The 26,561-nt window shown below is 38.3% G+C and overlaps 1 protein-coding gene across 3 annotated transcripts; it reads left to right on the top strand.

The window, feature by feature from the left end:
- The first annotated feature begins 835 nt into the window (after window positions 1-835).
- Window positions 836-26,540, top strand: RHBDD1 (rhomboid domain containing 1). 3 transcript variants are annotated; one of them, XM_071437529.1, is made up of 8 exons: window positions 836-935; window positions 6,619-7,138; window positions 8,402-8,534; window positions 11,834-11,922; window positions 13,833-13,883; window positions 18,329-18,451; window positions 18,865-18,889; window positions 24,324-26,540. In XM_071437529.1, the coding sequence occupies exons 2-8, from the start codon at window positions 6,706-6,708 to the stop codon at window positions 24,382-24,384; spliced, it is 915 nt and encodes a 304-aa protein (XP_071293630.1). In that variant the 5' UTR covers window positions 836-935; window positions 6,619-6,705; the 3' UTR covers window positions 24,385-26,540. The 3 variants fall into 3 exon arrangements, with proteins under 3 accessions (XP_071293630.1, XP_071293628.1, XP_071293629.1); XM_071437527.1 differs by lacking the exon at window positions 18,865-18,889; XM_071437528.1 differs by lacking the exons at window positions 836-935; window positions 18,865-18,889 and adding an exon at window positions 4,629-4,762.
- The last annotated feature ends 21 nt before the right edge of the window (window positions 26,541-26,561 follow it).

The raw sequence follows: 26,561 nt of genomic DNA on the forward strand, positions 1-26,561 counted from the left end.
GCAGAATGCAATTTTCTTATAAATTGTATGACATACTTGTACGAGTTGCCAAAATGTTCTATGAAACCTGAGTGCCACATAATTGACAGCAAAATCAGGCCATTTACATGTAGCTTTGGCTATGGGTTTTGTATGATTCATTTCTAGTCACATATTTGCGCCATCAGCTCGCCAACATTTATATGAGAACCTATTATTTCAGGCACTTATAATTTGCCCAGTGTATTCCCTACTGAATATTAATAAAAAAAGCTCACAGTCTGGATGTCTGTGTCAAATCTGGGGAATATTACAGTGACAGAAGCGACTAGTACTCTACAAAAGTGAAACTAATGCAGTCTTTAGCTGCACCAGGGGAGGTTTAGGTCAGACATTAGGATGAAATTCTTCACAGAAAGGGTGATTAGACAGTGGAATGGGCTGCCCAGGTGGAGTCATCGCCCCTGGAGGTGTTTAAGAAAAGACTGGACGTGGCACTGACTGCCATGGTCTGTTTAACACGGCAGTATTTAGTCGTAGTTGGATTTAATGATCTCAGAGGTCTTTTCCAACCTTGTTGATACTGTGATTCTACAATGTCTTCACCTAATTGCTTTTAACGCTTAAAAAAAAAAAAGTCCTCGAACTATTAAACTTACAGAACTAGTTACTGTTTTGCATCTGCAGTAAAACGCCCTCAAAGGCAAGCCGATTGTGTATTTTAATAGTGGGCAGTGCCAGCGGCCAACAGCCGCCCCGAGCGGCCGCCTCAGCTTTCCCGCCTCCGCGCCCCGCCCTCAGCCCGCCCGCGCACAGCGCCCCTGGCGGCGCGGCGGCCCCGGCGCATGCGCGGTGCGTTCCCCGGGCGGGGCCGGGGCCGCGCCCCTCGCCGCGGAGTGGCGGCCGCGGGTCACGCGGGGCGGCGCGAGGTTCCCGGTCTGCCGCCGCCGGAGAACGTGAGTGCAGGGGCGGGGGGATGCTGGAGCCGCCGTCGCCACCTCCTCCCCGTCCCTGCGCGGCTCCTCCTGCCGTGCTCTCTTATTCTGCTCTCCTGCCCTCCTCCTGTCTTGCCTTTGCCGCCGCCTCCCGGCGGAGAGCGGCCCCCCGGCCGTGAGGGGCGCGGCCCACACCCGGGGAGCGCCGCCCTGCTGAGGTGGGGCCCGGTGCAAGCCCCGACAAGCGGGGCCTGGGCTGGCTAAGCTGCCCTCAAGCTGCGCTCTGTAGGAGGTTTCCCTCCGTCGCGCTTCGCTCCTTCCCGCCGCTGCAAGGAGTGGTGGTGGGAATGACGGAGCTGAAGCGGCCTGAGCAGTCGAATCGCCGATATTTCACGGTGTCGCAGCCATTATCTTTATACACACACCCAGCGTCGTGCCCGTGGACTCGGTTCCCGGGAGCGCTGTGGTGGCGGGAGCAGCGGGGCTTATCCGCAGCCACAGCTGCGCGTGATGGTTGGTGCTCCTCGCACCGCCGCACTCTGGCCTTACTGCTTTCGTCTGCCCCGTTTTCCGCAGTGGTGTTTTTTCTATAAATTCCAGAAACAACTTCTTAAAAAAATCAGTAACTCGCCACAAGTATGTACTTTCTTTGTTAATGCTACAAAACAAAAAATCCTGCCCCCCAAAACTGCAAATAACTTGCAGCTGTAGCGAAGAGGAGGCAAAGGCAAGTATATCTTGTCTGCATTTGGTAAGCCTTCTTACAATTGTTAAACACCGAGTCTGAGTAACTCAGGTGTCTGTGAAATGTAATTAACAATACCTGAGCTGGTTTGATTTCCTGAAATAGCACAGTGATGTTCTTCCTGGAACTGGTTTTTATTGACATAGATTGGAAGTGTTGACAACAGTAGTATAATGCTAATACTAGAAAGCATGTGTTTCTGAATTGTTTATTTAACCAGTGTTATTTTAAAGTGGATTTCTTCAGAAAGTTCCTGTTCTTCCTTTCCTACCTTTCCTGTTCTTCCTTTCTCTTACACGCTGCAGGCAAATTGTCCTTCAAAGCTACCAAGGAATGCCAAAATTGTGAGAGCTGTTGTGCTTCACACTTCTGTAGTGGAGTCAGGCAATCTTTGAGAGTTTAATTTTTCATAATATTAAAAAGTTCTTCAGATAAAGGAGGATGCTCTTCTAGTACGATTACCCAGTTACAACATTGTACACGTGTAGCAACTGCAATCGAGTGGGGAAAAAAAACCCAACAAACCCCAAATCCCTGACCCTGAGTTAAACATCTGTGAAGTTAAAACTCAGCTGTGGCCTAATCTGAAGTTCACTGTTGTTTTGATGTATTTTTATTTTAAGCTGTGACATCCTTTTATCTTTATAAGTACAGTGATATTAAGTATTTATGACTATTTCACTTCTCCAACTTCAATTAGTGTAGATGTATCCTGGTGTTTTGAAAGGCAGTTACTAATTACTGTCTGTTAGGAGAGAGATTTGACCTAGTCCCTTGGGTTCTCTCCTGTGAAAGATGTCTCATTTATTTTGGGGTAAGGTGGCTAAAATGATTCTTGGCATGTATTGTTTAACATGTGTATATTTTCTTGTGAACAGTAATTGTTGCACCTTTCAGAACACAATTTGCAGTTTTAAGGTGAAGTTTTTAGTTAAAAAGCTTATTTTATTAAGGACTTCCTCCTTGAGTGGTACCTAAGAGGATTAAAAAAGCTATAAAAGATTTTCCATTTTCATGCTGAAACAGATATAAGAGGCAAAATAACTTCTTTATTCTCACAGAAAACTTCGAATGAAATTTAATATGTTCCATAATAAAAAAAGACTGTGATATAGCCATTTATGAAGTCATTGAACGTTGATATTTAACTTTGAATTGTCTCAGTAAAGGAGTTTAAATTGTTTTAAAACATTTTTATTACATATGTGGGACTTCTCTTACAAATTCTGAAATGCTGTGTCTTTTGAGTTCACCATTCAGTTTTCCTTTGTGAAGGAAAGCCCTTTAAAGGCAAATCTGATGAATCCAGAAGTTGTTCTTTATGAAGTAATTAATTTTATAATTAAGGCAGGACCTTGTCTTTGCTATGAACTATGTAGTTGACTGGACATTTGAAAGCTGATTGTAGCTGACAGCTTGTGGCTGACCTTCTCCTTGCATACTTATTCAATATAAACAGGATGATTCATTGTGTTTCAGTTTTTAGTTTATTTTTCCTTGCATCGGTTGTTTTTTCTGTTGGGCATTTTCCCCACCTCTTTGCAAGGTTTGAGGGCACAGTGGAAGTGTTTACAGTTGGCTCCTGCTCCCTTTGCCCTCCTCTTTTCCCTAAAAGCACTGATTCTGCTCTACCTGGAGAGGCCTTTGTATCCCGAGCCTGCCTTCACAGACGAGTGCTGTGGGCCTGTTGAGGCTTATCTCCAGTGTGGAATGCTTTGTGATCTGACACTCACCCTTCGTGTTTCAAGTGGTTTTCACATTGGTCTAGCTCTAATCTCAAGATGTAGGCTGAATGCACAATTTTTTTTCCAGAGTGTACTTGGTTTTGCATAAACATAAAATTTCAGGATAGTTATGTCTATTTTAGGGGGAGCAAGGGCACAGGGGGATTCTTTTCCTCTGAATTCAAATTACAGCTATAGGAAAAGATGGTAGAACATTTCATTTTAACTGATATTTACTAAAATAATTACTTTATGACATTATTTTTTTAGTAATGTCAAGACATAATATTTTATGGTTGCCAAGTGAGTGAGGGAGTTTGTCACAGTAAAAATAAGTTTAAATGCTTTTACTTGTTTAGTATGAAACAAACAAATTCCAAGAATATTTAGTTCAGACATTTATCTTGAGTAGGTGACAAAAAATGCAGACACGTGGCAGCCTGGATGCAAGACAAATGTCTGTTTCAAGTCTGTTCTGGAAATTTGTACATTTTGAAGTAGGTGGCATGTTTTCAGAAAAAGAAAAAGAAAAAAGTGCTTCATTGTTTCAGGCCTCATTAGACTTTTAATGAACAGTGTAGAGGCTGAGGAGGAATGTTCAAACAGCTGAATGCTGTATATGTTTTAAGGGAGTTGCATTAAAGAGGCTCCCAAATAACTTCTGTTCTCTTGCTGGGGTCTTTTTCCCTTTGACTCAAACACACAATGTGTTTTGGCTGACATTTTTGGTTGCTCCCAGTAATGGGAATGGTTTATGATAACTAGCACTGCTGAAATCATGATGGAAAACTTTCCCAATCCTGTTCCATGATGATTGTCTGGCTGTGTGCTGCATGAGGGTTTCTTTTCTTAGGTGCATGGGTGTTGAAAGCACTTAAATTGGGAATTTAAGGGTATCAGAAGCAGAGATGGGAACTTGAAAACATAAGATAATTTGACAATTTGAACAACATGGTATGGCAAGATTTTGATGTTTTCTCATAACTTGCATTTGAAGGATGTTCACTTTGAAATTCTAACAGTTTTTGTGTCGACTGTTTTGTGGTGAAAAAGATGGAACTGTGCATGTGGTACAAGAAAAGCCAGAGGTCTGCATAGAAGATTATAAAAATATTGGGGGGTATTGGTGTGCCTGATATCAGAGCTAGTGTGGAAAAAGAGAATGACATTGACATTGATTAAACTTTGCTTTAACTATATTTTTTTGGTAATGTTAAAGTCAAAGACTGACAATGTAATTATCTGCAATGGCCAATTTGCAGGTTGATTCATTTGAGCTTTGTGAGGGCTACAGCTGTGGTATCTGCAGTTCAATTGTGATCATTTACCACTGGTTTTAGAAGGCACCGGTGTAGGAAGTTACATGTTCCAGAGGCCTGGTATGTTTCTGTTGTTTTCACTCTGTTTTGGACAAGGCTCAGGCATTATGTAGCATTTCCAGTATAATAACGTGGGAAAAACGTAGTCAGTTTCATTGTAATGTAGCAAATACATTTTACATGCATTCTGGTTTACTGCAGTCGTTTTCAGAATAAAAAACCACAACCAATTTGGCTTTTTCTTCTCTTAAATTGCTATAATAAGCATAAATGTGATTTAACCAGAAATACAGAGACTAAAAAAATACTTAATTATAAGAAGTGGCATTAATTAATTCTGTGTGTGAACTAGCATGGAACTGTGTGCTTGCCTTACTTCAGGATGAGCAGAGAAGGTAGCCTGGCCCCTAGCTGGTTGTCCTTGATATTCCACCCTGTGCAGGTCTCCCAGGTCCTTTTGCTGGTACAGGATAACACCATCCAGAGATGCTTTTTATTTTCCATCTGCTCACTCACTTTGTGGAATGCAACCCAATCAAATTATTAAGAATACTCTGAATACCTGAATAAACATATTTAGTAAAGTGTTTGCAGGCATGGCAATGGTCTGTAGAAATGTGAAATTAGTAAATCCTAACAGACATAATGGGGAAGGTTCAATTTTGCAACTTGAGCTGTCCTCTAGAAGAACTAGATTGTTTATCTAATGAAAATGTTGAAGAGGAATAATTTTGTATTAATTAGAAAGGCATTTAAATAAAAAATAAGTATGTGTACTAAAAAAGAAGGTTAATGGGGTGTTGAAATGAGAATTTTGTATATATCTCATTCTTTCAGGTGGTTTCATTTGAAACCTGGTGGCAGAGTTTTGAAGAGGAATTGTGTTTTGCTGGTTCTACATAACTGATACTTACACAATAACATGTTGGGTGTCTCTGGTAGTTCTGCAAAGGAGGGACACCCTGGAGGGGAGGAGAGGCTGTGCTGTGGTTGGGCCACCCTGCAGAGTTCTCAGAGGTGAAGCAGGGCTGGCCGAGCTGGCTCTGGTTCCGAATCCTGGGTCCTTCCTGTCTTCCCCAGGTGGCTCCACGCTCACAGCCCCAGTGCTCTGTTACCCAGTGCAGCTTCCTCCCTCCTCTCTTGTCAGTCCCTGTCAGAGTCAATCTGTTTCTTGCCAGATCTGTTTCTGTAGCCCTCTTCAATCTCCTGGGTTTTTCTGGCATAAATAAGGCAAAGATGAAAATTTTGTTACAACTCTTAAAATTTTTTATGCTGGTTTTGTATATGATTTCCCCCTAGAGTTTTCTTTTCTCCATTGCTTACTTCTAAACTAAACTCTTTATTTTCATCCTTAGAAAAGCAGTAACAATTTTCAAATTGCATCTAGGAGTGCTTAGCTGTGTCTCTGTTCCTTTTGTCTAAATTGTGACTTTTAGTTTTCAAACTTAGCTTGTTTTGAATATTTGTAAAAGTTGGAAAAATGGTCATTAAAAAAAATTAAATATGTAGCAAAAATAGGAATCCTGGAAATTGAGACTCTAGCAAAGAATTTTGAACTGTTTTCCTTCCTGTAATCTTAATTATTCTGACTGAATGAGAATTAATGAAAACATGTCCAGAATACCCAAGTATTTTAATGGATTAAGTACAGCATGTGGAAGGATGTGAAACAGAGGTTGCAGACTGCTTTTTCTCTCAATGTTTGTCTGGATTGCCTGTATAAATCTCTTTTATTTGTGTTTTGTATCAGTTTACAAATTCTGATTTCTTTTCCTCACTTGAATTTTTGTTCTGATATATAAAAGGTCTCAGCTGATTACCTTGATGAATTTTTTTGTGTTTAAAAACTCACAAAAACAGTGATGAGCTTCAAAACACTGCAATATGTATATAACAAGTTATCTTTTTTCTTTCAGAATTTCCAAAACTTGTATGGTTTTGAAATTGAACAAAGGACTGGAAATTGAAATAATCTTCACATTTCTTTGAATGAAGAAGTAACTATGGAACGAAGGCAAAGAGGAGTCAGTGCTGGACTGCTTTTGCTGCTTTATCAAATTTCTCAAGTTGGGCTCCAGAACATTCCTTCTGTTACCCTTGGGGTGCTGGTACTGAATATTTTTCTCTTTCTGAATCCTTTGAGGCCACTGTCTGAAGCGTGTCTCAGTGTAAATGAAGCTGTCCACAGAAAGAACTGGCAACGTTTGCTGCTTGCTCCTTTCCACCATGCAGATGATTGGCATTTGTATTATAACATGATTTCCATGCTTTGGAAGGGCATCATGCTGGAAAGAAAGCTGAAGAGCCTATGGTTTGCCTACATAATTGCAGTATTTTCAGTACTGATTGGAGTAGTTTACCTGGTGCTGGAAGTCCTGCTTGTGATAATTCTGGATGATCCTTCCTATGAAATGAATTGTGGCGTGGGTTTTTCAGGTAAGACACAGGGTTGGTCCAATTTACTTATGTACAATTCATCTGTATATTTGCTATATAACAATAACTGTTAATTGCAGAAAGAGCATAGGTGTACATCTGTATAAATGTATGAGTGTCACATCAGTATGCTTCTCCTATTTTTAAATTGAAACATGGACTATGGGCATGAACATAAAGTAATTCAGTTCATGTTCTTATGACCAGCAGGGACTTTACATGAGAACATGAAAATATCATCATCCTTGGAGAATTGTGTTTTCTGTTTCATATTGCTGGTTAATTAAAGTCTGAACTCTTAATTTTCAGATGTTGTATAAACATTTCAATAATGCTCCTTAGGTGGCTTCTAGAAAAGCCTGTCAGTTTAAAATTACTCATGCCTGTCTTTGGAGACACTCCCCTAGATTTCCTTCTGCTAGCAACATCCAAACACCTGATTTTGGTCATCTTCCTTCCAGTAATGGTCTTGTCTCCTCCTTTAGCAGATCATTTTAAAGTCAATACATTTCTTCTCTTTAAAAAATCTGCAGTCAAGTAGAAAAGTAGCCCTGCATTTCTACATAAGTAGGGGATTTCCTTGCTGTCCTTGGGACCTAACCTTAGAAGGCAAGCTTTCTTTTTCAGCCTTTAAGAAAGTTGTTAGACCACTGTGAGCTTTCTCTTGAGAGGAACTTTTTCATAAACACTTCCAATAAGTTCTCTGAATTCATTCCATCATATTGGCTGGCAGTTGCATGATAAAACAATTGCAGTCAGTTAGAAATTAATACTATTTACTGTGATTAAAGGTGATTTATCTACTTTTTTTTTCAGAAACAAGTGATTCTGGAGTATGTGTAAGATGATTTTCCATTAATTCAGAATTTGAACTACCGTTGAGCTTTACACATATTTGTTTGTCTTGTTTTCAGTAGTGGCTTTTCTCAAGTCACAACATTTTTTTGAGTTCATTAATTTTGTCAATTATTTCAACTAGAACTCCCATTTTAAATTATGTTTGTATTGTTTTGAATACCTGAATAGCTACAGTGAGCAGGCACATTAAAAAGCAGCTTAGATTTGGCTGTTATACAAATATACAGTTTTTGTATCTTTTTTTTTAAGTCACTGAAAAGTATCACTGAAAGAACAGAATTGTTCTGGTATGCAGCAATATGCTTCATGGTGCTTTGAAACTGCATGGTACTTCAAACTGTTTGCATTTCTTTATTATTTGGTCACAAGTATTTCTCTCTTCATGTGATTTCTTCTTGTTTGCAGGAGTCTTGTTTGCTTTGAAAGTTCTGAACAACCATTATAACCCAGGAAGAGTGAGCAGTGTCTTTGGATTGCCCATATCCAGTAAATATGCTTGTTGGGTGGAGCTGGTGGCTATTCATTTCATCTCCCCAGGGTAAATGCATTTGATATTTCAAGGAAAGGAGAAGAGATCGGGGCTGTCTGGAGTAGTTTGAAATGTCTCTTGAATTGTGAGTAGTGTTAGCTGGTATCCCAGTGCAGTGTTGGGCCTGCAGTCTGCTTTTTCCTTAAAACTAAAAACCATTTTTTTGAGTACATCTCAAATTAAAAACCTGAAATACTGTTCTCAGCAGGTGTAATTGAGTATTTGAGGGAAGATAACAAAAGTTGATGGGCAAGGAAAGGGCTGAGCCTGTTCAACCAGGTAGCTCAACTACTCCACCATAGTGCCAGGGGCTTCATTCGCTGAGCAGAGTTCCACTGTCTGCTTGCCATTGCTGTTCTAGACCACTCTGGCTTAGTCACTCCTCTGATTTATGATCAGAATATCATCCAGTATTCTGCCAGTTTTGTCACTGTCCGTGTCACTGTCCTGCAGTGCTGCTGGTCACCTCCCTCAGTTTCCCTGGGTGCTCTGTGCCAGCACAGTTCATCTGCCCCTACCTCTGGGAGAACCTTGCTCTTCGTTGCAGTTCATTTCTTTAAGTCCTGTTTGCAAATGAGTAATTTTCCTATGTAATATTTTGTAACTGTGAATCACATTGCTGAATATATGCAAAGTACAGACACAAAACCTGAACTGTCAAATCACAGTTTATTTATTACACAGATTAATATTATTTATTAATCACAGTACAATTTCCCTTTTTCAGAAAGATATTTATCTCAGCAATACTGAGATATTCCTTGTCAGATACTATGATATAGCTGATAGAACGTTTCCTAGTGCAGAAGGAGAATTCAGATATTGCTTAGGTTGAGCACTGGTTTTATGGCTTTATCCTGGTTGCTTAATTAACTGCAGTGAGGATTAAAGACAGAAGAGTGCTCTGCCCAAATGCAGTTTTGTTTGTGAGCTGCATGGCATTGCTACAGATGTAAAAGTAAAGCTTTCAGTGCATTAAAAACATTTTTGTGAAATACATTAACTGTTGTTTTAGCTGTACATAGGTTTTATTTGGTGATATGTTTAACAATACTGTTTTTAATTAAGGAATAGTGGAAGGGCGTTGTGTATGAAGTAAAACCATATCCTACTGTTTATGGTAGAGTAAAAACATGAATTCAGACATTGTGTGTTCTTTTTCAGTTGCTTTATTGTAGAAATGACTTTGGATTGAGAGTGGATAGAAAGTCCAAAAATAATATAAAAAAATTTTTCATAATTTCATGGAAGTTTAGATTGCTGCCTCATCTAAACCTCTACAGTGACCTCTACAGAGGGCAATTTCACAGCACTTAAATGATAATAGAGGCTACAGAAAACAAGTAGTGATCTCCAGAAATTCATATCCTAGAACATATGTTTAATTAGTAACTGCCTAGTGCCTTGCCATGAACCATAGCAATTGTATCTCTCACAGCATTGCTCTTACATGCTCATCTGTGTGCTCAGGGCAGGTTATAGTATTTGAAGTCTATGTTTAACTGGTTCCTTTTGTAAACTAAATTGCATAATTTAATTTTGAATAGATAAGAGGTCAGTAATTGGGGCAGAATTTTGCCCAGTTAGAAAGTTTATGCAATAAATTTGGGCCTGCTGTGCTGGGAGAGGATTTAGGAGTTTACTGACATCTTATTATTTTCTTTCTCAGTAATGTTTTGGTTTTGAAAAAATTTTCAAGTGCATTCAGTATCTTTCTAATCGTCACCTTCCATAAAGGATATTGAGATGTAGGCTTTGCTGAGCAGTCTTTGGGATTGTTTGTTTAATGGAAGAACAGATGTGGGCAAAGTTACTTTCTGTTTCATCTGTGCCTCCTCCAGAACTGAGCAGATATCTTAAGTCTTAGGTGAACCAATATCATGTTGGTGATTCCTAGAGTAGGTGATTTCTATGTATTTTTTATTTTCTGAGGTCAGACATTTTCCAAGTCAGGCATGCATTTTTCATAAATTTGGAAAATCTGTTCCAGAAAATCTGTTTGGAAAATGAGTTCCTTATAGATACTTTATTTTGGTAACTACCTTTTATCTATAAATTTTCACATCAGCATTTATGTGTTACTCTCTAGAGAGTTGTTGGTTTTTAACAAGAGAGAACTGCAGCTCCCCATGGCACTAGAGAGTTTGAGGTTAAGTAGGTGGCAAAAGAGTGAATTTAGATGTGATCTTTACCTCCCTCTAGTGACACGTGCATTTTCCTGTCTCCTTTTACCACTGATGCCTGGAAGGTGGCTTGGCTTGAGTGCTTGTGCCATCATCTGTAAAACTCCTGTAGATCACCGACCTGAATGTAAAAATTGATGCCAACATTACACTTGGTGCATTAAACAGAGGTTTCATTTCTACTTTATAAAGGAAAAAAAAGCTCATTTTAGCTTGTATTATTTAAATTTTTTGACAATCAGTATAAATGAGTTATTTCTAATTGCACATATGAGGAAATTTTAATGTTTAGTGTATTGGCTCCTGTAACTTGGTAAGAAAGGTGAAAAATTTGCAACTAGTGTTTACACCTGCTTGAATTCAGAAGATTTTCTCTTACTCTATGTTTAAACACAAAAGAGTTTAACTCTTAACTTGAATTCTGAAAATTGATTTCTTAATTTATAGAGTCATAGTCATGTCAGTAACTTGAGCAAAGCTTGTTTACAGTAAATATGTTCTTCTGGTTTGATTTCTCAAAAGACCCCAGAGCCTTTTCCTTCTGTATACAAATGGTAATGATATTTTTAAAGAAATTGTTGGTAAGCATAGAAAAGAATTTGGATCTCAGCAATTCAATTGTTCTTTTAATTTTGAAGAAAGTGTATTACAAGGATTGCAGTGGATCTGCATTCATGCTTCTTTTACACTAATTGTAGGATTGCATGGATAGTGCAGTAGAAAGTATTGTGTTTGTGCTTTCACTCAGAAATATACATGGTTTTGGTAAGATCTACCCAGACATTACAATGTAAGTCACTTTTCTAAAGCTTAAAACCAGTTTACTCCTTTGGTAAGTCTTCAAATGCTTTTAGTGAATCATATTCTATAGCAACTAAAATGATCTCTCCAATTAGCTTTCTCAGGATATTTGTTAAATACTTTTCTGTAACTGTGTAACTCCCAATTTTAGAAAGAAGACTTGGCATTACAGCCTTGCAGGCAAGTAATGTCTCTGTGCTTGGAATCACTCAGGGACTTTCTCTGGGAAGTCTCAGAGACTTTATCTTTACAACTAGTTCTACACTCTCCCTTTTGTATCCCTACCAAAAAAAAGTCTCCTCACAGGATTTTTTTATTTTCTAGGACTTCTTTCGCTGGGCATTTCTCAGGGATTCTTGTTGGATTGATGTACACTATGGGACCTCTGAAAAAGATCATGCGAGCCTGTGCAGGTATATAATTCTGTTGAATTTACAAAATCTGCATAAGGAACACTTTTATTTTTAAAATTCAGTAAGCCTTGCATATAGAAATTCAGCCCATTCCAGCAAGTTTTTAGACAATTAAAGATGTGCTCATTTTATTCAAGCGGGTGCAGAAGAAAAAATTTTTTTTTTCTTAAATATGGATAAGAACAATTAAGAAGAAATGTGACTTTCAGATATTTTTACTTAGAGGAGTAACTTTTACTCTTCTTTTCAAGTATTTATTTAGAGTATAATCTTTCAATGAAAATGTCAAGTGAAATGTGGTGAAGCCATAACATACGTCAGAACCAAATGTTTCCATCTTGATTTTTGCTGTTATGTTGATTCTAATGGAAGTTTGTATGAAAAAGGTGGTGGGATGCTTAAGAAATGGTTGCTGGATTTCTCAATGTGTTATTACAGATTTTCATATTGCAGTAATAATTATTTTCTAAAAAAGATTATAGCTTTAGATATCTTTAGTCTTAAAAATTGTTTTAAATGCAGACAGCTCTGCAAACTTTTAAATGAACAGTCCCATAGATGTCAGTGTTTTAACTGGAAGTCTAAGCCCCCACACAGCAGCTGTGCTGGGGTTGGTTGGCAGAATATTTGGCTTTTTTTTGTCTGACTACTTGATAGGTTGAGTACTTTATTCATGACTGTTCCATCCAATTGAACATGGATACGGTGTTTGTACAGTGGGGAATTAATTGTTCAGATGTGTGTGCTCTCACTGGGGCTTTGACCAGAGCTTGGGGATAGTCTGTAGGTCATGCATGTTCAGCAGCTGGAAGGGAAATGACACCAGAGCATCAGCTTTCCTGCCTTGCTGGAGGAACAGGCGTCAGGTGTCTTGTTAGTTAAAGGTTAACCTTGCATGATGCTGTGCCACAGGGAACTGCCTGATCACTATGGAACAGGCATCAGCTCAGCTGCCAGGGCAGATTCAGGGGCTCCACCTTGGACTTGGCAAGATGCAGCCCTACCTGAGTGACCTCTCTGATCTCCTCACTAACCCTGCTCTGCTTGGAGTTGGACTGGGGACCTTCTGAGGTCCCTTCCAATCAATTTCTCTGGGATGTAGGGGGGATAGAATATAAGAAAATAAAGATAGTGTAGAAAGTAATCTTACCCCTAAGGAGTTGCAGCTGGGCCAATTATCAAAGATTAGGAACAGACCTGATTTTACCAGGCCACAGCTGCAACCAATGAGAAGAAGAATGCTATAAAAGAGTGGGGTGGCTGCTTGAGAAGGGAACTAGAGTCACTTGGCTGCTTTGTGAAGAAGAAAGAGTCAGTGCTCTGAGGAGCTGCCCATGAGAAATACCAAGGTATGAAACCTTTGTGATGAGGAGACAGCAGTATGGAACCCTGCAATAAGATGACAACACTGGGATTCAGGAATAATCCCACAGTACTGTCAGTGAAACCTGCCCTGGCTGCTGTGCAGGTTCTGTGTGACTGACAGCTGCAGGAAGCAGTGTTGAGCACACAGGCATTTTTTTTTCTGCTATGTAGCAAAGCAGGAATAATGCAGTGTTGCTCCAGTGCTCAGTTTTCTGTGCATTAAACGTTGTTACTAATGAATACTCTCAGTAAAGAAATGGTTCATTATGTGTTCTGGGAGAACATAGTAGGTTGGTTTGCTTTTTTTCTAGTCTACATGGATCTGTTGCTTGAACATGGCACTTACTATAAAATCTGGAACATACAAGCTTGCAATAGTATATTCTCTCACTGATGCCAAAACAATCAACAGATACCCATGACTTATTTCCTGCCTGTATCTTATGAAACAAACTCTTAAATAAAGGGTACTTTAAATTTAAGTTTTGTATTCTATAAAGAAAATATGATTATTCTAACAATATATGCATTATTCTTTTATTTAGCTGGCATTTCTTTCTTCACTGAGCCTGACAGGCCAAGGGACTACTATTCAGGTAAGTACTCTTGTCCACTTAACCAAAAACTTACTTCAGCTTTAAAAACAGTTTCTGCTAATGATTAGAAAACCTATAGGGTTTTCTAATCATGTTAGCTATGTAAATGGAAACATACAGAGTATACAAAATATTCTGCACATATATACTTGCTAAACTTATATTACTTCTCTGGGCATGTCTCACCTTTCCTATTCAGGCAAGTGTGTGGATGGATTTTGTACAAGAGGCTTAAGCCTCAAATTAAGGTCATGACTTCCTAAAATGCTACCTCAGGGAAATAGCATCCCTTTTGCACAAGGTGTAGCAGTAGGGAAATTGTGTCTACTGAAAGCAGCCTTTTGGACCTTGGTAAATATGCCTTCATCTGGCAAATTTATCTGTTCCATTCTAGGGTGGTTTTCCCTGTCTAACAAGGATCTTCTTCCTTTGAGCCCTCTCTGTAAATGAAGTCATTTATGTGCAGAAAGCCCCTCCTCAGCAGACTGAATTTAGGCCATCTGCAGTTTATAGCTGGATGGTGGGAATGGTGGCACTGAGTGGAGCTCATTTGATTCACCTCTCCTGCAGAGCGTTCAATCATTGCCTGTGGAGTGTACAGAAATAATAGGTGGAGTCTTTGTGTGTGGGGGCCAGGAGAGGCTGGGAGAAGGGCTCTGGGTGTTGGATCTGAGCTAAGGGATGCATATCCTGGCATCTCTTACCTCCTGCAGTGATTTATGCTCTTTCCTAGGCATCTCCTGGAAGAGCAGGATAAAGGCATAGTGATAACTCTCAAATATCTGCCAGAGTGCAGTGGCTTGTGGCTTAAAGATGTTCTCAGCAGAAAGTTTTATGGGAGGATTTTGTCTTTAATAGCCCGTGGTAGATCCTTCTTCCATCAATTTGTCAAAAGCTCTTTGAATGAACATGAACACTTTTAACACCTACATCATCAGAAGAGACTCACAGTGTGTTTCCTGCTTTAGAATCTGTCATTTTTTGGTTTGGCTTAAACCTGCTAACTGCTAATTTCATTTGATGCATGTTAATTCTTCTTTGGGGAGGGAGACCAAACCTTCATTCTTTATGTACTTCTTTCCTTAGTGGTTTTTTAGACTTCAGTCCTGTACTCACAATGGCTATCTTTTCCCTCCTTTCAGAAAGTTGGAGTCTGTCTAGTTGCTTATAAAGAAACTATTTCACACCTTTGATCATTCTTACTGTTCTCTGATGTTTTGTCAGGCAGGGGTTTTTATTTTGTGTAGTCTTTTATAATTGAGATGTGCTTACTTTGAGCCAAGTTTATAGCTACATTTATTCTCCCTGATGGACTTTGTCTTCCATGAGCTATCTCCAATTTTATTATTACATTAAATAGTTCCCACAAGTAGGATTCTGGGCCCTTAAGTATTTTTGAAACATCTGTTTTCTAATTCCTAAACAAAAGATTTTAGTCTGCTTTCTTCAGCAACATGGATTGTTCCAACTTAAAAGTATATTTACCCAGGATTTTCATTACTCTCATTTACTGTCAGGTCACAGAACATTTGATCTAAAGGCCAGTAAAGAAATAAAACAATTTTACTACTGAGAAGTGAAATGAGAGGTGAAGGCAGCGTGTGCAGCAAGCACAAGTGACAGCACAAGTGACCTGTTCCCATGGCTGGCAGTCCCAGCCCAGGGGAAGGGGCTCATCCAGGTACAGGTGCTGCTCAGCCCAGCTGCTCACAGACACTGAACCTTACTCCAGTATCCCAGAACAGCAGGGTGGGTGGAAACTCAAAAGATTTTTATTGGAAAAAGTCCTTTAATAGCTAATGAAGATAAGAATTTGTACTTGACATTTAAACTCTGTGATCTGTTACAGCCCCTGTACAAACCCCAGCTGCTGGGAGCCTGGGTGGGTGCATGAGGCCACCCTTGTGGAGGAGCAGCAGAGAGCTTCTCAACAGCCCTTTCTGTTTGCTTTTCCAATTCTTTTCAAGTAGGGAAAATGGAAGAGATTTCATGTAGTAGATCTGCCATGATGGGGAGGGAAAAAAAAGCTGTTGTATGCTGACAACAAGGAAGTCTGGGATTTTTTTGGTGTGTTTTGAGCAGTCCTCAAATGCTGTTACTTTGAGTTCTTTTGGACAAAGGGGAGATGGAGAGAGTTAACCTGAATTATCCTATCCTCCAAATTTGCCTTTAGATATAACCATTTAATTTTTTCTTTGTACTAAATTCATTTGTCAAAAATGACTTACAACTGCAGTTCAGAAAATATATATTTGTTGTGTTCATTCCCTGTTCATATACTTTGTAATTGTCTTTCATCCTATTTGCAGAAGTCTTAATGGAAGATTTAACCTTTTGCTTGGTGTATGATATATGGAATAAATTTGGCCATCTGTGAATGAAGAAAACTCTCTCTAGTGTCATAGGCTAATGATGCATATCTTGATTAGTTTTTCACTTTCTGGCATTGCTGATTTATTACTATATGCCTTTAAATACCAATTTAAGTAGAAAAATAGATGAAGCTATGGTCAGAGCAGATTTTATGAAACAGCACAAGGAAACAGCTTTGAAAGAAAAAAGGTTTTAAGTGTAATTTTAGCACATTTAGTATTTAGCAGCTGAATTAGGTTTTCTCTAAGTGCAGTTCATGAATAAAGTATTAGGACATTCATTTTGATTAATAGGAACACCTTGAGCATGTCAGTGTTACCAAACTGTGTCTCATTTTAAAATAAAAGATTACAGCTTTCTGAGCACTTATAACTTGCTGGCAGTGTGAAACATAAAACATAGAAAAAACTACAGCAATAGAACAAACCTAAAATACAGCATCCTTTTGCTTTCATCAGATAATTTAATGCTTTTAGTAGAAGGATTTTTACCCTCTTCATGCATGTAGTTTTGAAGCCTTCAGAAAATAAATTTATAGCTGAGAAAATATTCATTCAGATTCACATAAAGCAGAGGAGAGTGAGGGGAGTGTACAGACATAACAGCTAAATGCTTTCCCTCAGTCAGATTTCACTGCAGGTGTAGGAAAAATCTTCCAGTGTCAGTTGTGTTCCAAGACAAGAAAGAATTGGAAAAAGACAGAATGTGTGTGTTTACTGTGTATGTGTACATGTGTATATAAAGTCAATGTAGGGATATTTGCAAATACAGAGGAAAATATATAATTCGATGTAGAAGTTTGTGCGGTTACTCTGTTCAGTTTTTCGTGCTTTTTCTGTATAACTTTCAAGACAGAGTATTGCTGGTTTTATTTGACTAAAGATTCTAGAGCTTGGGATATTTTTCTTTAGCAAAATAATAGCAACAGAAACTTCACAAATTTCACCTGAAATTGATAGAACCAATGAAAGATCATAAGACTATCATTGATGCTAATTATCTGAAGGAAAAGGAAATGGCCTGCTGTACTTGTTTAATACAAAAATATTTCCATTTTTCTCATTTTGAAAAATCTTTGTATAATTTTCTCTCAGCTGGAAGAAGCTGGCAACCTTTTTGTACTTTGGTTCTTCAAAATCCCTTGTTCAGCTCTCTGGAAATGAACACATCACAAAAGCTTTGTATTTTGAAAATACAGAAATGGAATAGAAAAACTGAACTTTTCTCCATAGTTTTCCTCAGTTGAAAAGTGTGACTTTTTTCCATAATTTTTCTCAGCTTAGGTTTTCTGTGCTCAGTCAAGATCAGATTGTGTTGTTAGCAGGAAGAGAGTGTTGCTCAATTCTCTAGCCAAGGAATTTTTTCCTTTTGAATCCCATGTGTTTGGGTGGGTGATGGCCTGTGCTTGGTTTTGGCCAGCTGTGCAAAGGCCAGGAAGGTTTGTCAGCAGTGCAGCAGCAGCAGTGAGAGGGACACTAATGAGATCTGTGCTGTGCTGGCTTTTGGCAGGGCAGGTTTAGCTGTGCCAGAGCACAACATGAGCTCTGTACAGCACTGCAGGAATTTGCAGGAATCTTTTCCTGTGGCTTCTCTGGGTCCAAAGATGACTGGAATTTATGATGACATTGTTTTATGGGCTCTGGGGGAAAGGGGAAGAGAGGTGGGGAGAAAAAGCCTGAACAGTACCTGGTTTGTGTTCTGGTGATAGCATAAGGTCTCCAAATATTGACAACCAAATGTTAGAAGGAGATGAGGAAAACTGTCTTTCAATTTTTGTCTGAAACTTCTTAGTAATAGCAATTCTATGACACTTACTTGTAACAGTTATAAAAAGTTGAGATGTTTGGTCCATCTTTTTTCTCTTGTTTCTTTTTTTTCTCCTGTTACTATGCTGTGGCTTTGTAAATTAGAAGTTAATTTATGGCATATATTGTATAAGTAATTGAACCCTAAGAATTTTTTTCTTTCCTAAATTAAAACGATTTGTGGAAGAAAGATAGCAAGAAGATAATATCTGATTTCACACTTGCTGAGTAGCAGCAATTTATTTTGTTTTTTGATTCATTTTACAGAGTATTATGGCTATTATCCAGATTATCAGTACAGAGCTCCAAGGAGCTACTTTGATTATACAGGTGGGCTCACTGAAGAAGAACAGCTTGAAAGGGCAGTGCTGAACAGTCTTAATGAAAGAGGTAGGAATTTTATTGCATTTTTATCTCTTAAGTTATGATTCATACTGAAAGGGACTTAGGAGGGAAATAAGATGTATTCCTCATGACTAATTTTTTGGACATATATTGTAATTTCGGGAAGGAATTGATATAAAATGAGCTTGATTGTAAGGGGTATTGTCTATTTTACTGTCTTTTTAAGATGATGTTTTGCATAAGTTTTAACATTGAGTTTGAGAAAAAAATCCTTCCTTTTAATATTAAGCATTTTGAGATGTTACTTGAAAGAATGAGCCATTTTTGTGGAGTTTTTTGAAACTATCAAGAAAACAGAATATGAATAAGTGATAAGATTATAATATAAATAAGTAGACAGTATGCACTTTAAAAGCTTACATGTATGACTTTGAAACATCTGCAACTTTCATTTGTAGCCTTAAATAATCGCCAACACTCCAGGTAAGATGTATTTTTGTATCTCCTTGTGTTTTTGAACAAGGTAAGTTTTGTGCTATCAGGGGGAATGTGTTTTGTTGGAGAATGTCCTTTGATGAAACACAACAATGAATTTCACTAGTACCTCACTAGTAGATTGCTGTGGCAAACCAAATTTCACTTTAAGCTTCCCTGCCAAAAGCAGCATTTCTTAACACTCTGCCAGTGCCTGGTTTCAGTGCTGGTTGCAGTTTTCAAGCCTCACAGGCAAGTGAAGCATGACAAGGTACCATCATATATTGTTTCCAGTAGAATTTGGTGTGATCATATACGTAGGGATCTTGCTTTATTTTGCACTTCTTTCTCCTGCCTGCTGGAACACTTCAGTTTGGACAAGCGAGACCTAAGATTTGAGCTCTTAAAATACTGCCTTAAACAAGCTGTGTAAAGGTTCAGTTTGCCTATAGGCAGATGTCTTGTTTCACAAAGAACATAATACAGAGCATGTCACTGATCACACCTGTTTCAGGGACACAAAGGAAGAGATTAAATTTACTGTACTAATGGGCAATTAGGATACTCTTCCCTGTCAGTTAGTTTGAAAAATAATTAGCTTGAATGAGCACTATCCTTTGAACACAATATGTTTTCCCTAAAGCGTGAACATTCAGGGATTCTTGCAATTACATAGATGATGAAACAGGTACTTAACATGACAAAAAATTACATTAAATGATTTGAAATAGGTTGTAATAGCAGGTACCACAATTAATTTAGGGCTCTCTTATTATATATTTTTTTCAGGGATTTTTAGGATATTTTAGGGTTTTTTTTTTGCAGGAGTTTTTTTAGGAATTCTCTGGGAATGTTTAGGATACCTTTAAGGTTTTTTCAGAGTTTTAAAAATTATTTTAGGGTGTTTTAAGGGCTGTCTTATTACTAATTGGAGTTCTTAGGAGTGTTTTTGGGTATTCTTGGGGCTTTTTTAGGACTAAAAAGTTTTTTGGGCTTTTTGAGGAGTATTGAGGGTCTATGGAGAACTTTTTTGGACTAGGGTATTTCTAGGATTTTTGAGGGAATTTTTTAGGCTTTTTTATCAGGGCATTTTAAAGCTATTTGGGGTATTTTTAGAAGTCTTTTAAGACTATTTAGGGATTTTTTAAAGGTTCTTTGGGGATTTTTAGGGGTGTTTTAGGGACTTCTTTTAAAAGAAGGGTATTTTTAGTGTATTCTGAGGCTATTTTTAGGTTTTTGTGGGGTGTTTAGGACACTTTAAAAACTAGTGCTTTTTTAGGGTTTTTTTAGGGTCCTTTCAGGGCATGACAGAGGCTGAGGGGCACTGTTGGGGGCTTGAGGGTGGCAGAGGCTGGGAGCTGAGGGAGGAGCAGGGAGAGGGCACAGTGGGTGACACGCAGAGACGCTGAGGGTGACAGGGGCAGCTGGAGGGTGACACTGAGAAGCTGGAGGCTGCAAAGCTTTTTCCTTGCCAACAGCCTTAGGCTGAATTTAGTGCCTAGGGTTAGGGTTTTGAAAACCACACAAAGCCCAGAGTTCCAGGCACACTGCAGCTGCAAAAGGCATCCCCAGGGTTAGGGTTTGGGTTCTAAAAATGTTACCAGTGTGCTTTTAACAAATCGTTACTTCAAAAAGAGTTTATTTTGGTGATACTGATATTGACAGATGAGATTTTGAGGCATGATGAAAATAAAGATAAAAATCCTTAGTATGAATGGATTAAAGATTTAGTCTTTAGCCATCTCCTCTCCTAACCAAAACAAATTATCAGACTTTTGGGGAGGGAATGGTTTTGTGTATTTCTCAATTTTAGCATCTTCTTTTAAAAACAAGAGAGAGACAGAGACTGTTCAAGATTGTTCTGGCTTGCTCTGTAACAATCCAGCTATGTCTGGATTCATTGTATGTTACTTTCCTTCTAAACTCATTACCCTCAGCTACTTCCCTGCTAATTTGATTTTTCATTTGTCAGCTGTTCCAAAGCATAGCACAGAAACATCAGTTAATTCCATCAGTCTTCTTCACCAGTTTATGTTCAAGTCTGTAGATGAGGCATATTGACATCAGCCCCAGGAAGAATACTTTGCTTCATAGCACGACAAAATTTTTGTACATTGACAGAAGCTGGAAGGGCTGTGCTAGAAACAATAGCAAAGGCTAATGAATGTGGTCTGCTTGGAGCTGAGCAGGAAAACTGGGCAGTGATAAGTACCAAAAGGCAAAGCTCTCAGTCTGTATAGCATGTCTGCGTTTTGCAGAGGGAAGGACAGGAAAGAATAAAAGCAGTTTTGCCATTTTATATTTTTTATTCAGTTGTAGTTTCTGTCTGACTTCTAGTGAAACACAAAACAGTGAAAAGGTTGCTATGTTTTGTGTGTCTCAGCTCTTTCTGGAAGCCTCCTAGTCCTGCTAAAGTATGAAAGGAGGAAAAATGCCTGCGCTGCCTTTCTTTAAAATTCTCTGTACAACTCAGTAAATCATAAGTGAGTTTGATTAGACCTAAAGACTTGACTATTCATTGGTTGGAAGAGATGAAATGAGTAAAGCAACACTGGGCTTTTGACTCTGGCTTCTTGCTGCCTTCCAGTTTGCTGCTTTTACCTCCAAATGCATCAAAAATACCTTGGAATGAGCTGTGCAGGGAGGTTGTGGAGTCCCTGTCCCTGGAGGTGTGCAAGTAAAGGCTGGATGTGGTGTCAGTGCCAGAGTCTGCCTGACAAGGGGTGCTGGGTCGTAGGCTGGACTCCATGATCTCAAAGGTCTTTTCCAACGCCATTGCTTCTGTGGAAAAAAAAAACCTTGGATGTTTATAAACTAAGAGAACTCCCATTTTCTTAAATAGAGCACTTTAAACATTGGTATTTTTGCATTAAAAAGCAAGGCAAGTCAGGTTTTCAATATATTGCACTGTATGTGATCTGTAGCACACCCAAGTGCTGGTTGGTAAACTTTAATAATATTTTGTGGTTATACTATATTTAGCAGGGCTATACTATTTATGGAAGAGACAATTTATATAAAACTGGTAAAAATGAAACCCAAGCAAGTGTTGGAAGTTGTTATGACATTTGATCAAATATCCAGATCAGAGTTCTCTGTTTTGGTTAGCTGTGTGGTCCTTGCTGGGTTCATCAGAAATTATTATCCCTCATTATCTTCTACAGCAAAGCCTCTCCAGAAGTAACAGATTTGTAGAAATGAGAAGTGTCTGGTCTTTGTATGGGTGTTTGTGTTTGTATAATTTGGTTCTTGTATGGATACCACATTCAGTAGTGCCAGGACAGATGGTGATACTGAAAATGGTAAGCTGTTCAACTGCAATGTTCTAGATTGTTCTTTAACACAACTAAAGCTAGCATGAAAAAAAAAATAGACATACTGCTTTGTGATACCTCTGCTATTTATTTGCTACACTCCTCTTATCAGACCTAATTGCATATTTCTACTAGTGAGACTTTAACAGTTTGGTAGCTTCATATATTCCTCCTGACTCTTACAGAGACTGTCTTGCAAATCATGTTATCTAACTAAAAATAAGGTCATAACTTCAGAAGAGGAAAAATCAAGTGAGAATGTTTAATGTAACACTTCTGTGGCATTGCATTAATACAGGTGTAGTTACATCTGTTGCAATTACAGTGATTTTCTTCTGCTCCAAAGTGCTTTAATTGTGAACTTAAGTAACAAAAGAAACTCCTACACACAGTGACAGGGTAGGGATGGAGGTCTCAGTCTTCTGTATTCACAGAATGTGGTTCTAGTTCACAATAAATTTGTAAAATATGCCATGGAAGGGTTAATGTTTTGTTCTAAGTTTGTTGTACTATATCCTTTGGTTTTGTCTATCACCCAGTGTTGTTGCAGGTTTCCATGTCCTTTGAATGCAGTCTTAGATTCCATTAGTCTTTAATTTGTTTTTGCTGATGTGTTGAAAAGCCTGTGTTGGTTTCTTGCACAGATGTCAGGTGGTGTTTCAGTAGTAGCGGTGGCCTAATTACCATTTCTGAATACTGTGGCTTATAAATATTTTGATAAGATGAAGGTGTGATTTCATTAATATTTCTGCAGTAATTAAAAGAAAAAAGGTGTCAGGGAACTATTTTAGGTAACAGGATAATTTAAATATCTACATGCAGATACAAATACATTTCTTTAAAACATCCAGACTTTGCTGTTCACCATATTGTTTGATGTAAAAAAAGATCTTTTCTTCAACCTAAAGCTTGTCAAAATATATTGTGTAGCCTTCTATTTTTGGGTCAATATATAAAAGAGCATTTTTCATCTTTTTTTATAGCACCTCATTCTATTACTAGTGTTTATTAAAGCACATGTGTATTTGAAGTGTTGAGCATATTTTATGGGGACTACGCAAAGAATTGTCTTAACTCTGTGAGTGCTATTTGTTTTCTTAAATAAAAGTTAACCTGGGATGCTGTATAGAAAAATAAATGTTTTTATAAGAAACTTTGTTATTTAGTTGACAATTTCACTACTGGAAAGAATTTTTTAAAAAATGCAAGTAGTTTAATTATGATTATTTAAAAATCAATTATTAAACTACAGCATTATGATGCAGTTTTAACCCTATGTGGCCAGGTGAAAGCTTAAGAAATGCTGAATGTTACAAAGGTTTTATTACCTTTAAAGCAAATCTGCTTGTCCTTAACACTGTAATTGTGCTCAGAAGGCAGGCTGTGATTTTGTTTCCCAGAGCCCCTCAGCTGAGCTGCTGTGTATAACCAAGCCCTGCCTTGTTCCTTTGCCGGGCGCCTCGATGTGAATTCTGGAGAGCTGCTGGAAGGGCCACTCCTGGCTCCTCGGGGTGCCAGGGCCCAGAGCTGTGGGGCTGGGTGTGCTCTTGGTGCTCAGATGATTTTGCTTACACTTGGAATGGTTGGGCTGCCACGTGTCCTTTCCTTGTGAAACTGCTGCCAGCTGGGGGTGGGAGCCGTGTGTGCATCTGCTGTGGGGCTGCACATGTTGGACTCGGTACTAAAAGCAAACACAAAAGCTGCTTTTACCAGAAACAACTGCTGAGGACACTGAAATAGTTTAACATTCTGGAGTTTACTGTGTAAAGCAGGGATCGTGAAAAATGTGAATACTTGTTAATACTTGTTATTCTTAACGGGTTAATACTTGTTACATCTTCTTTTTGTTGTGGTTTGTTGTTTGGTTTGGTTTTGTTGTTGGGTTGGGGTGGTTTTTTGGGTGGTGGTAGCTTTATTGTTTGGGGGAGTTTTCTGGTTTTGGTTTTTCTTTTTATTTGACTGTTTTTCAGAGCAGTTTCTGGATGTTGTAATTGCCCTGAAACCATCAGTATTGAAAACATTCAATTCCCTGTCTCCTTTGTGTTGTGACGCTTTGGCTTACAGGATATATGTGCATTTTTCTCTTATTACAGACCAAAATAACAGTTGTTTTTCATTGTGTCTTGTAGATTTTGGTGGAGGAACACACAATTATGGGCAGCGACCTTATGGGTTTTGGTTTCCACCTGAGAACTCAGAAGAGGACATGAGAAGGCGAAGGCTTCGTAGGTTTGACAGATGATGAAGTTGGCAGGTGTTGATGTAAAGTGCTATTCAGGCTTACCAAAATATTTACAGATTTATTTGTAACCTGTAATTTACAGAATAATTTGTAATATTTTTCCATTATTTTTTCTACTTGTTGCAAAACTGCATAGGATTTTGTGAGTTCAGACTCAAAGTTGGAACTTGAGTTAAAAAATGTGAGATAAGAATAAATATGTGATCTTTGGCCATCTCCGTCTTAATGCACCTTAAATGGAAGAAGAATGATGGTTTTTCCAAACTGTCTTTTTTTCCTTAAATTATTTTGTATAGCTTTAAGAATTCCTTGGCTTCTTGACTGCTGATGATCTCAGACAGCAGGTTTTCTTCATCCATTGCAACTGAAATGTTACGTTTTCTATGTAACTTTAAAACTATGCAGTTTTTCCTTACAAACCTTTCTCAGTTATCTGTGATGACCAACTCCTTTTTTTTGGGATTACCCTATGAAATTACACTTGAAAAGATTGGTTTGATGACAGTAGCTGGGGTATGTGAATCTAGGCTTAAGCTCTTGAGCGGACAAATAGTTGCAGCTATCCTTCCCCTGCTGTCCTTACCAAGGAATTATTTAATACAAACTTCAGTGTTGCAGTCTTCCTCACACCATATTATCTAGAACTTGGATGAGATAAAACTGAGTTGTTACTACTTCTGTGTTCCTAAAGGCTTTCTTAATATTTATGCTTTAAATCAAAAACTGCTGCCCTTTACAGAGCTGAAATAATTTATTAGGAGTTTTGTGTAAAGGTAGGTGGCTATGCCATACAGAGCATATATTTATTTACTAATATTTTTAAAGTGTCTGTTTCCCTTTCTAAGAAGGCTTGGAAATTTTCTTTTGTGTATGCTGTTCATGCAGCTTTAAAAATTCCACTATTTCTCAATATTTATCTTGTTTGAAGACCAGTCTCAGAGCTGAGAGTTTGTAGACTTGTGGAGATCATACCTAAACACAGGCTACCTTGAATTCTTCATTTTTGAGAATTTCCTTACCCAACTAGAGGAGTTGACAGGAGACCTGAGAGGTCAGTTGTCCCTCTGGGCACACCCTCCACATAAATCTGTCCTCTCCATGGCACTGCTGCCTCTTAATGTTAACTGATGAACCTCGAGGGCTTTGGTTCCAGTATCACCATGAAAATCACTCCTTGTCCAGGCATTTTATCCTCAGAATGAAAGAACTTGGGGATATTCCTGTAAATCTATTGCAGAGCGGTGTGATTGCAGAAGAATAATTTGGTTATTGGCTTTTGACACAGACCTGTTGGATTCTCCTCATCAGCACTGATGGAGTGAGGATTAGGATTAGCAGTTTAAGTGTTTCACCAACCTGTGCTTTATGAAGTCTACTTTTCTATGAGGTTATTTTTTTAATATAAAAACCGGTGCTGTATATTTCATACAGAAAAATATCCTGAAAGGAAATTTTTTACTGTGTTTTTTTAAATAAGTAGTACCTGCCCTTTCTGTTTGTAGCTAATGTATGTAAGGGAAGCTCTTGTTTGCTGGGAAAAGCACAATATCAGGATGCAGACTTTGGGCTCAAGGTTTTGGGACACAACAGGCACAACTGCAGTGGGAATCCAGGTACAGACAGAATGCTGATTTCTGGTGTGTTCTTGGGCTTGGTTGATTTTGTATATATGCAATAGCCATAGAATAAAACAGCTTCTACCTTATAGAAGGCCAGCTTTTTTATGTTCACTGAAAATAAGTCTCAAAAACCTGTATACTTTTCTCAGCAGGTAATAATCAGATGTAAATGAAAAGGATGTAGCATTGGTTCCTCAGAAATCCTTTAATGCTCTGGTCAAAAGTTGCAGTGCAACAAACTGTGTGTGCTGAACTCTGATATTTTTCTTATTTAAAAGCACAGGATGTGCTGCTAGTCAGGTAAAAAAGATACTTAAGGAAAATCAAAAACCCAATTACAATTCTAGAAGCACTTGGTTTTGTAAAGTGAACTTAGACATACATGCCATTAAATATTCACAAAAAATTCAGTACTAATAAATGTTCTGTTGTTTTGACATTTTTTTGTATACAGAATTGAAATAAATATTTTTTTAACATTTAAAGCTGTTTGGTTTTAATTATAG

Source organism: Agelaius tricolor, unplaced genomic scaffold (genome assembly GCF_023055355.1).
Source record: "Agelaius tricolor isolate 1412-34295 unplaced genomic scaffold, bAgeTri1.0.p SCAF_12, whole genome shotgun sequence".
Classification (NCBI taxonomy): domain Eukaryota; kingdom Metazoa; phylum Chordata; class Aves; order Passeriformes; family Icteridae; genus Agelaius; species Agelaius tricolor.